We start from the raw sequence: 12,228 nt of genomic DNA, 5'->3' as shown, positions 1-12,228 counted from the left end.
ACTATTGTTCTTGAAAACACATTGAAAATTATCTAATTCTACGCTTATCTGATGTCATTCCGACTGGCAGCTGACTAAAAAGAGTGTTTAAATCTTCTGCAGGAAAAAATGAAATGACAAACAGCAAACACTGTTCCTATTAAATGCCCGATCCACTCCAATTCACAAGAATAAGGCTGCGGAAGGGACAGGACTGGGCTATGGAAACAGGCGCTAAACAGATGTCAACAGACAATACACAGTGTGCCTCATTTATCAAGCCTAGTGCAAAGAAACCTACAGAATCTGCCTAGTGCAACCAATCAGAATCCTTATTACATTTGATTGCTGATATCCAACTGGATGGTCTAAGCAACTGCTTCACTTTAGGGCCAGTTCTGACAGCCATCTGAACTAGCTGCTTGAAGTCTCGCCAGATCCTGTTCTGCAAGCATGCAGAAAAGAATCTGTCCGTTTTCTGTGGCGATTTTCAGTGACCGTCATTTTTTCAACCCCACAGGTAGAAACGGGAGTGCGGCGCTAAACCTGTTGCTTCCAGGGTCACCTCAGACAGGAAAAATAGGGATCAAAATACAGCATTTACGCAAATGACAGTAAACATCGGTAAATGACGGTACCGTTGCTGCACATTCATTTGCATGAGTAACTCTTAACAAAGAGCGTTGCTGGCAGTGGTAAACAACGTGCAAGCCTCCATGTGAACCGGCCCTTACTTTTTCTCCAGTTCTGATCTCACTTAGGACTACTCCTTCAGGCTTAATGGGGACACCCAGTTATAGGAGCAGAGAGACGTTTATAATTAGGGTTATCAATGAGATGCAAAGAAGTCTAAGCTTATGCAAACATGCAGCCTGAAAATGGACCAATCAAATGCAATCGTCATGAGATAGCATGTTATTGACTATCCCAATTCATAGCCTGCAAACAACCATGTATCGATGCTGCACAAGTATAAAAAAAAAAAAATCTGAAAAATTACTAAGACTTTAAAATGTGCTAATGCCGTGATTTTACTAAATACTGGATGTCCGTCTTAACGCTTAGACTGCCGCTGACGTCTATAGGCATTTCTGTTTCTGCATCCATACACCACGTACATTTTAGTACCATACTTCTTCCTGTCGCCATCTATAGGCGTTTCCCTATTTTCCTGTGCCATGGCCATCTGAAGGAGTTCAGTACAAAGTTTAGGATCAGTGACAACTTTCTACTTGGCCTAAAATATGCAAATAATTCCACGTTGATGTAGAATTATGCAAATATTACTGTAAATCTATGCAGATTTAAATTGACCAGTCAAATGATTCCACTGCAAAATATGATTAGCCCATCTACAACAGATTTTCATAATTAGCATAGTTCTGTATTATAATAATTAGAATAATTATCATCTGAAATTCATTTGCACTTCAATGACATCCCTACTGACTAATGTGGACTTTGGTACTTGTAGATTTGGGCAAGACATTTAATAAACATAGCTGGCACTGGTGTGTAGCTTTAAAAAAAAAAAAAAAAAAAAAAAAAGGCGGCTCTTCTAATCTCTGAACATAAAAGAAGAGGAGGGCAACTGGGGCTGCGTTTACATCTGATTGGAGTTCAGCTTAAAGGACATATCCATGCAGAAAAAATATGGGGTAAACCTTTACAGCAGCTTGTATTCAGCTAGAACCCTCTACATCCCCTGCTGAAGAGGTCATCTTCTTCGGAAAATAAACGGGCCATAATTAAATTGAATTAAATATTACTTATGATTTGGGCAGTTTGCTCGGGATCATCATCTTTCCCAAACGTAAAAAAAATTATGACGAGTAGAGTTTTGCAGAGAAAAATAATTTACAAATGTACAAAATCCTGCAAATGATTCTTAAGTGTACCAATCATGTAAGTGTATTACCAGTAGTTAAGATGAACAAAATGTATATTTAAGCAAACTGTGAACCATTACGGTGACACTATAGACCTGACAACATTTTAAGTGTGTGCCGAGTCCAATAACAGTCCTGGGGTACTGTCCTCCCTGAGTGGGGCAACAGAACATTTATCAAAACAGGTGCAAGGAAAATAGGGGAAAAACTGGAACAAATGTGTAGCACATAACTATATCAATTATTGTCATTGGTCTCGCTGAGCCTATTATTGCTTCACTTTTGCTCCAATTTTCCCTGCACTGACTGATAAATCTGTCCGAGTGTGTGTGCCTTGAAATTAACTGGCCCAAATATTGATGTCAGCAGCCTCCCCCCACTACACACCCTGCACCAATGCGTAGGCAGCTGTCACGGGGTGGGAGAGCAGGGCTTCACATCACAGTGATCCTGCTAAGATTTTCTTGGGCTTCTAGGAAGCTCATGTGGGGCCGACTTACAAAAAGTTCCCATTTCTGACATGACTAAAGAGTTACATTAAAGGTACTCTGATCTAAATTACAAATCCTAACTCACCTGGTGCTTCCTCCAGCCCCCTGGCATCCTTTTGGCGTCTTCCGTGGTCTCACTGGTGGCTCTGGTAATCTGGCAACTTCGGCAGAAGTCGTGTGCCCGCACCCATTGCATTAGTACGCCAGCCCCCGCAAGCATCCTGCACGGTTCAGTCTTAAACTGCGCATGCACAGGGTGCTTACGGCGACCGGCTTGATGATGTGCCGATCCGTCAGCGGGACCACGGAAGGGACCAATAGGATGTTGGGGAGCCTTGCAGGCTACAGGGGGCTGGAGAAAGTCCCAGTTAAGTCAAGGTTTTCTATTTATGCCTCTGCTCAGGGTCCCGTTAAATTAGCCAGTGTTCAGAATGGTCCTTCCACTATATATGGTGTTTGGGTGCTATCTTGCCGATAAGGACTATATTTTGGTAAGCTCGCATAGCACAGGGCAATCTTGCCTGTACTAAGAGGGAAGCGCACATTGAGGGGTTTATTGTTGGGTCTGTCTAAGAACACAAGGACTCTTGTAAGATGCAGAATGTAATCATGTCTTGCATTAAGTACTGAAGCCATGATAAAGCCTCAGTGACTACATGCACTTACCCTATTTTCACAAAGAAAATAGGAAATGCTTTACTATACTAGTTCCAAGTCAGAAGACTCTATATTAGCCAACATGAGCAAGTTTTCTGCTAAACAGTGGAACCAAAACCTCTGCACTGCTTTAAGAAAACACAACATGAATCTTAAAGCATAAAACAGAAAACTAAAGGGGCCCATACACCTAACGATTTTCCCGCCGATATATAGCAGATTCAATCACTGATCGAATCTTCTGTGAAATCGTTGCGCAAACGCTAACCGAACTATCGATTTCCACCGGAAATCGATTGTTCCCGTCGATGCGGCTGTGCTTAAGATTTCGCTGGATCGCCGGCGAGTCAGGAGTCCATCGATAGCGGCGTTCGAATGTCCGACGACCGATGCTAGCGGCAATACATTACCTGCTTCGTCGGCGCGTGTCCCCGCTGCTCCTTCTCCTCTGGGTTCCGGCAGGTTTCACTTCTTCCTGCCCCGACAGGAAGTTTAAACAGTAGAGCACCCTCTACTGTTTGAACTTCCCCGGACGTGAAGTGAAGCTGGAGCCGAGTACGGGGGGGGGGGGGGGAGGGGCGCTTCAGCGGCAGCTTCACAGATGGTGAATCAATTTCATGCTGACATCGATTCACAATCTGTTTGCAGTAAAGGCAGCCATACAATCCCTCTCTGATCAGGTTCAATCAGATCTGTTGGGCGATCTGATGGCAAATCGACCAGTGTATGGCCACCTTTAGGTTCACAAGGAATAGAAGCAGCAAACAAGTCATTTCTTCTTTAGTAGCGGATAGGTCTGACACCAATGGATGGAATTACACTGAAGTGTACAAAGGCTTCTTAAAGTACAGCGCTGAAAGCATACTAAAGCTCAGTGATTATTCTCCTAAGGTGACATCCAGTCATTGGCACATATCACCAATATTACAGAGCAAGGCATCACTAAAGGTAACCATACACTTATGAATTGATTTTCCAATTCGATTTATCTGCTGGGAATCGATCCCCCAATGCCTGTTTCAATTTTCCATGTATTCTGACCAAAAATCGGTTGAAAGTATTGACTGGACAGAATGGTAAGGATGAGCTTCCAAATTCCAATTAGAAATTGGCAAAAAAAAAAAAAAAAAAAAACAGCAGAAATCGGAAAGAGACTTGTCAGAATTCCATCAGAATTGGAAATCGGCATTTCCGATCATCCATACAGGACAGAAATTCTAGGTGGATCAGCCATAGTGTTACACTGCTGCACTGCAGTGAATGGTGCAATGCTGGAGTTTGGAAATTTCAATAGTTTCCCTGCTGGAATCTACGAACATTGATGTTCTGTGTGAGACAGGACTCACACCTGAGAGGGAGTGATTGTTTTGCCACACCGGGTGACAATCTATAAGTGTATGGCCAGCTTTAGATCACAGAAGCTGTACATTAAGGTTAGCAGAATGCACAGAAAAGTGTTTTAGCAAATAGGGTTATAGATTAATCAGTGTTTAGCCCAATTAATGTAAGCTATTAATTAAATTTACTTATATGCATTTCGGTAAGATAAGTCATAATAGCAACAAAGGTATTCTGACAAATACCTCTCATGACACACAGCTCTTTCTGCACCTCTGATTACTACTGCAACTACAAGGCTCTGCCTAAAGTCTTGGTATGCTAAAGATCACTGAAATTAAAGAACCAGTGTAGCCTCTTTCATAATCTCCGTTACTGAAAGAATGTAAACAAATGCAATGGGGAATGTGCTTGTCATTTTAACCTTAAACAGCAAATAACCGTTTTGGTGCACACTAGTGTGAAGGTCTGAATTGTGCTCACCTGCCAGCTGACACGAGAGGAAAGGTTCTCTACAACGATTCTGTGCTCAGTACGCACTGGGGGTCCATACCTGTGAAGAAACACAACTATATGGTTTAATTCACTCCAACAGGCTCACAACCCAAAATAAATGCAAAACAACAGAGTTCAGAATGAGTTAATCTGAAAATTATGTCCTGTGCATCAAAATGGATAGGAGAAATTCTTTTGACTTCTACCACAGTATTATTGGGATTTTGAAACCAGTCTACATCGAAAAAAAAAATGCTGCGGTTACTCGGGTGTCTATCATAACATTAGAAAACTACTAATATCCTACTATTGTGGCTCTAGCTAATTCCAACAGTAAACTATTGGTAATTTTTATGGATATTTTACTATCACCTAACTTTACCCTATTCTCACTTTAACCCCCTCTCTAACAATGCCTAATCCTAACCTACTCCCTGCACCTCACTATATGTTAATCTCTGATAAAAACTTCCTCTGCCGGAAAACCTGCTTTCTACTGTAGCTCTTAAGCGTCACATGATCATCTGATTACCTGGGTCCACCACTGTTGGACTGACGATAGCCAAACCGCATAGGATAACGGCCTCCGCCGCCTCCTCCTCCCATCATTCCACCTCTTCCTCTGCGATTTCTGGCATGCTCGATTGTGACTCTGGTTTAAATGTGAAATAAAAACACGTTCATCAACATGCTTTCTTATATGCTCTTATCTATAGATGCAAAACAGCAGAATTAATCTGAACAATGACGAGCATAAGCAGATGTCAGCAGAAATGCAGAGCACCCATTTCCTGTGTACTGTGAATCCTACTAAGAATCTTCAGTGGCTTTTCAGGTAACTAAGATTGAGTAAAATAAGAAACTTACCTTTCATTGCACAGTTCTTTTCCATTCAGTTCATACACAGCATCGTCAGCATCTCTGTGATCTTCAAACTCCTATTTTGCAGCAAACAGCAGATGTACTGTCACAATGCATCTCTGACAAATGTAGCCTTTTCAGGTACATGCACAAGTGAAATATGACAAATCCTCATACACACTGTCCTCAACATAGCCCTTAAAAGAACACCATCACAAAAAAATGTAACATGTAAAATACACATGTATAGGAAGTACATTTCTCCAAGTAAAATGCACAATAAATTACTTTTCTCCTATGTTGCTGTTGCTTACAGCAAACAGTAAAAATCTGACGGATCCGAGAGGTTTTGACTAGCCCATCTTTTCATGGGGGATTTTTTGAGTATTTCCTATGTAAATTATTAAAGGATACCTTAAACCAAAAGAAAATGTAAAAATGGGGGGGGGGGGGGGGAGCAGGCATGTGTAGTGGGCTCTCCTCTTGCCCCCCCCCCCTCCCCTTACTCTGTACCAACCCTCCGAAGCTACTTCCTGGTCTGGAGGGACTGCGAAGAGTGCGCAGGTGCTTCCCAGTGACGCACGTCCTTGATCACGCGCCCACAGCCGGGAGGGTTCTGTGCACTACATCACAACTATGCAGTGCGCATGCACAGAGCATTCCCGACCAGGGGTGCAATCAAGAACAGCAACAGCTGTGATATCAAGTGTGGGAGTGCCGCCTTCATCTATTATGTAGCTGAAGCAGGAGGGAGTGAAGATGAACAAATGTGAATAAAAGTTACCGGTTAGGACTGGACATTGGATTAGGTGGACTGGTGCTAGGGAAAAAGTTTACGGGAGGCTAGCCCAAACACTAGATGAAATTAGGCGAGGTGGCCGTTCAGGACCGTCTGAGAATCTAGTATGTGTACACGTGTCCCCCACGTCGCATGATGATCCAGCAAGCTTGAACTTTGGCAACAGTGATGTCCGAACCTAATGTTCCTCTGACTATATTTACAGTATTTTTTTTTATTTATATAGCATGAACATCTGCTACACCGCTTTACAGAGTATATAGTCTTGTCACTAGCGGTCCCTCACAGGGGCTCACAATCCTATCCCAGCTGTAGTCACATGTCCATCATAGTCTAAAGGTGCGTACACATGCTAGATGGAACGTGGCCAATATGGCCATTTGTGGCCTCCTTGGCAAAGAATACAGAATGCTGAAATCACATTGTGTGGATGGATTCGATCAGATCGCTCCCTCTCTGATCAGATGATGACCTGAGAACCATCGACCAGTGTATGGCCAGCCTATGGCTGTGTTCCGACTTGTAGCCAGATCAGGTGCTGCCAGCAGGAGCAGACAGTGTCTGTTCTCAGCTAAAGTGAGAACAGAGCCTTGCACTTAAAAACATTGATTTTTTTTTTTCCCTCAACAGAAGTTAGATTTTTTTTTTAGATGGATAACATGCTGACTTACCAACTGCTAAGTTTTTACATTTTTCCTCACAGCTGACACAGTAAGTGCGCAGTGAGCTAGTGCAGTAATGACTCATTTCTGGATTGTGTCCCCAACAGATGCTGAAGGAATTAAATAAAATAAGCTGCATCAGCTTCCTTTAGCATCTGTCCAAGTTTCCTTTGGATCAGGAAAGATGCATTGTACCTACAGATTAAAACAGTGCTTCCGCTCACATTTGCAGATCACAACACAGCAAATCTTCAGTAAGATCACAAATACTCCCAGAAATGTTATGATGGGCATAAACAAATTAAAATGCCCTTCACTAAAAATACGCAATACAGCACTGGCTCTTTAAAGGGAACCTAAACTGAGAAGGATATGGATTTTTCCTTTTAAAATAATACCAGTTGCCTGACTCTCCTGTTGATCCTGTGTCTCTAATACTTTCAGCCACAGCTCCTCAACAAGCATTCAGATCAGGTGCTCTGACTGAAGTCAGACTGGATTAGCTGCATGCTTCTTTCAGGTAAGTGATTCAGCCACTACTGCAGCCACAGATAAGCAGGACTGCCAAGCAAATTGTATTGTTTAAAAGGAAACATCCATATCCATGTCATTTAGGTTCCCTTTAAACGAAAAGGTATTTACAGGTCATCACTTCCAGCACAGATAAATAAGAAGTAGACAATCTGCAGATTTATTGCAGGATTTGTATTAGCTGTAACAAGTTTTTCTCTTTGAGTACAAAAAAAAAGTTGAACTTACCCGGGGCTTCTAATGGTCCCCCGCAGACATCCTGTGCCCGCGCAGCAACTCACCGATGCTCCGGCCCCGCCTCCGGTTCACTTCCAGAATTTGCGACATTAAAGTTGGAAAGCCACTGCGCCTGCACGGCCGCGTCCTCGCTGCTGTCACCGGGAGCATACTGCACAGGTGCAGACTGTACTAGGCCTGCGCAGTACACTCCCGGTAAGGTCAGTGGAAACGAGGAGGCGCAGTGGTTTTCCAACTTTAAAGTGGACCGGAGCATCGGTGAGTGGCTGCACAGGACGTCTGTGGGGGACCATTAGAAGCCCCAGGTAAGTTCGACTTTTTTTTTTTTTTTTTTTTACACCCCTACAGTACTCCTTTAAACAAAAAACAATTGTTACAGCTGATACAAATCCTGCACTTTGGTGTCCCAGCCTTGGGTGCTGGAGGACCTTGTCCCAGCTCTGTAATCAACTATGGAATTGTTTGATGTTGATTACTGGTTCATGCTTGGTTTTCTGTACAATTTGTTTGAAAAAATCTGATCCAATGATCCCAACTGAGGAAAATATTGCACTGTTAACGGACACCTAAAGACTGCATCTAAAGGTGCCCACTAATGAGACAATCTTGATTGTACAATCTTAACACGTCCATGTAATATGAGAGACTACTTAAAAAGCATTCATGCAAAGCACATTCACTCAGTTTATCCTTCAAGTACACACATTTTGTAAGAATGTATCATTAGCAGGCACATTTAAGCCCAATCTACATGATACGATTCGATTACGATTCTATTTACGATCCGATTAAATTCAGCATGTCCGATCAGGATTCGATTCAATTCGATTTGCCATTGTTTTGCAATGGCAAATCAAATTGAATCCCGATCGGACATGTTGGATTTAATCGGATCATAAATAGAATCGTAATCGAATCGTACCGTGTTGATTGGGATTTAGGCTACAGTCCACTATTCACTCAGATAGGCTTTAGGTCAGACAGATGAGCAAGATCGGACTGGTAACAGTTTATCTCACAGCTGCCAAGAGCACTTGATATGTCACATGACATCTGATGGAACGTCAATCTCACCGCTACCTTGGTACTGCTCAATACAGTACAATACTACAAAAAATTATTTTCAAGTGTGACGTCTGCACCCCCCTCCATGTTCTGTAAAATGGCTTTTCCTAATCAATCCATGACTGCAGTATCAATAAGATACACCCTACATTACCCAATCTGATTGTACAATTTTTTTTTAACAGCTATGTGATATAAGGACGGAAAATGTTATGTGCATATCAGATAAGCCTTTATATAACATGTGTAGTGAAACTGTACAGTATAAATCAGACTTTATAGCGCATGGCCAGCTTTGGGATTGCTTACTCTATGAAAAACCTGATATGGTCAAATGTGAATTGCAGAACTCCCATGACTTCATGAAGAGTTCACTAAAAGTAACTCTCAAATGATGTTACTTGTTCCGGTATAAAGTACAGAGCTGTGCTGTTCTAACCCAGATGTTACTCATAGATCTCAGAAAAACAATGGTTCTCCCATGACATACAACAGAGAGAGGGGAGAGCCCAATTACACTGCTAGGAGGGCAAGCTAGATTTTCACCTGCTATTCTGCAATTATAGATCTATTTTTCTGCATCCCTTGGGTGTGAATTCTGTCATGGGGGCAATTACTTTATGCTGGCTTTAAAACGAATGTGTTTTCTTTCTTGACAAGAGCACAGTCTATAGCAGCAAGGAGTGTTCCTGATGTAGGGAAACTTACCACAAACCCAAATCCACTCTTTAGATTGATCTCTCGGATACGGCCGTACCCTTTGAAGAACTTCTCTACGTCCCTCTCACGGGCATGAGGACTGAGCCTCCCTATAAACACTCTGCAACCACTCATGTTACCTGGAGACAAAAACCAAGGAAACAGAAGAGAAAACCGGTCAGAGAAAGATATATTACATGCAACACCCACCTGTCTCCTGGGATTTACATTAACCAGCTGGTTTACTTTTCTTCTTTAGAAAGCATTACTAAACTAGGGGTCTGAGAGCAAATTACATTTCGGCCTTGGAAGAAAACATCATTCTGACTCTATGTGACAAGGTTATCTATTCTGGTCCTTCTCTTTACCTGGGTAACCATAACCGTGGAATTTAAAAGGATTCCAGCGCCAAGCCGAGTATTCCATGTTGCCTTCCTTCAGAAAAGACAGAGAATACTGAAGGCGTACTCCTAGCCTGGCTACGTGAGGCTGACAAGGAGGAGACACTGAAATCCCTGCGGCTTTACTTCTGCGCATATCTTTTCACGCAGCAATAATGTCAAATATAGAAAGGAGACCAGCATATAGCACTGCCATGCTTTAAAAATAAAATTACCAATAGAAAAGCAGAAACGGTCAACATTTCTACCATTGTTACTCTCTTGCAGCACAGTAGGGGGATTGACAATAAAACATGCTGGATAGGCTGGTGAGATGACCACTACAACCCAGGACCAAACAGAAATCATTCAGCAACTGGTACGTTTCATGCACGTCTACCACTTCATATTAAAAGGCAAGCCTTTAAATATAGAGTATACTGAATCTGCTATAAGTTGAGCTACTTCCATTGCAGGACATTTCTGTAAGGATAAGCGAGGAACCAGGCATTTCTGAAGGTACATTTTATTTCATGGGAGACTGGTGCTATGCTCACGGGTCCAGTGTAAAAGCACTCAGACATTACACAAATGCTGACTGGATTGGTTGATGAGCTAATGTTTACTGGTGTAGTATATGCAGGTATATATAAGGCAGTGGTTCTCAACCTTTTTCCAAGTAGATCTCTGGGACACATAACATCCTATATAATAACTTCTCTGTCCCTGCATGCTCTTGTGTTTGTGCTTGGCGCTCATGCAGACTTCGGGCATCGGGCGTGGATGGGTGCGTATGGCTGTGTGCGCATGGTCATGGGCGTGACACGTGCCCTTTGATCTACCGCCCCTTTTTTAACAGACTTTTTTTACTAGTATGTATAAGAAAAAATACTAATAGCCACAAAATGAATGAATGAAGAGAGTGCGTTATCCCAAATACACTTAAAAATTAGTCCTAGAACATTTCAGAAATATTAAAAAGAATCAGTGGGACAGTTCATGAGGAACACAAATTTCTGTGGCCTAGCTTTTTACAAACACAACCGTAACTTTATTTCTACATAAATGAGCCGTCATCTAGTTTTGGATTTAAGGACTGGTTCACACCGGTGCTCTGCTTGCATTAAACGACGGCTGCAGCACTTGTCGCTAAGCGTGCTGTCCATTCAAATGGATAACGTCAGTACCATCTATTACCAATGTTTGCGCAAACGCCATGTTTTGTTCCCAATTTTTCCTGTCAACTGAGTGATACTTAGGCGATCCTGGAAGCTACATGTAGGATTTGAGCGAGACACCGCGGTACACCCATATGAACCGAGCCTAATAGTATTAAGAGCTGTAAATGCCTGCTATGCTTATTAGTGGCTGTTACGGTTTCTGGCACAGTGCTTGCTGATGGCACAATGGTAACTACTAGCGATGCTCATTATGAAAAGCTACACCCTCGTAATTTAAATTACGGGTTGCCCGCGGCTGGGGGGGGGGGGGGGGGGGGGTGAATTAACTTACCCAGGCACTGATGCGCTCCATTTTTTCCCACGTTACTCCCATGCTTCCAGGTTGAAGAAGGAAGCATGGGAGTGACGTGGAACGCAAAATGGGTCGCTAATGGAGTGCATCAGCACCTGTATTAGTTAACCCAACTGGATGCCATTATATATAATCTATCTTCAGAGATTTTTTTTAAGTAAAGTGGAGTAACTTCTCATGTATCTATGCTCCCCATTATTTCCTTTGTATTATGTACAGCGTTACAGAAGATGCTGGCACTATCTTCCTTTTCGCATGTTTATTTTAAAAACGGGGAACCTAATCTGAAAGGTTTTCGACCCCCAGAGGAATGGTCGCTCGCCTGTAAATAGCATTTTCCATCTTTCCATTAATCTGGGCCTAATTGAATAATCTTTGAAAGTAATGATGAGATGGTACTGGGTCCCAGCCAGATTAGCTCATATAGGAGGTAACAGTATGTTTTAGGGGTTGCCAGTCCAGGGGGGACCTGTTGAACACTTTCTGGTCATGCCCTTTGCTGAATCGCTTTTGGCCCAAAGTTTATTGCCTGATACAAGCCGTATTTCATATACAATTGCGTAAAGATCCTTGGTCTGCCCTGTTGCACTTCCGCACGGGCTCTCTAAGCAA

General features: G+C 42.5%; 1 protein-coding gene across 3 annotated transcripts in view; it reads right to left on the bottom strand.

Annotated features, from left to right (window-relative positions):
• LOC137532879 (serine/arginine-rich splicing factor 5-like) overlaps positions 1–12,228 on the bottom strand; it is a 33,735-nt gene that overhangs the window by 10,487 nt on the left and 11,020 nt on the right. For all 3 annotated transcript variants that reach the window (XM_068253853.1, XM_068253855.1, XM_068253854.1), the window contains 4 exons: positions 9,713–9,843; positions 5,717–5,787; positions 5,382–5,501; positions 4,838–4,907 (listed from right to left, as the gene is read on the bottom strand). In XM_068253853.1, the coding sequence (XP_068109954.1) occupies positions 4,838–4,907; positions 5,382–5,501; positions 5,717–5,787; positions 9,713–9,843 (392 nt within the window). The remainder of the gene's footprint in view (positions 1–4,837; positions 4,908–5,381; positions 5,502–5,716; positions 5,788–9,712; positions 9,844–12,228) is intronic.

Source organism: Hyperolius riggenbachi, chromosome 9 (genome assembly GCF_040937935.1).
Source record: "Hyperolius riggenbachi isolate aHypRig1 chromosome 9, aHypRig1.pri, whole genome shotgun sequence".
Taxonomy (NCBI): Eukaryota; Metazoa; Chordata; class Amphibia; order Anura; family Hyperoliidae; genus Hyperolius; species Hyperolius riggenbachi.
This window is presented reverse-complemented; position numbering and strand designations above follow the sequence as displayed.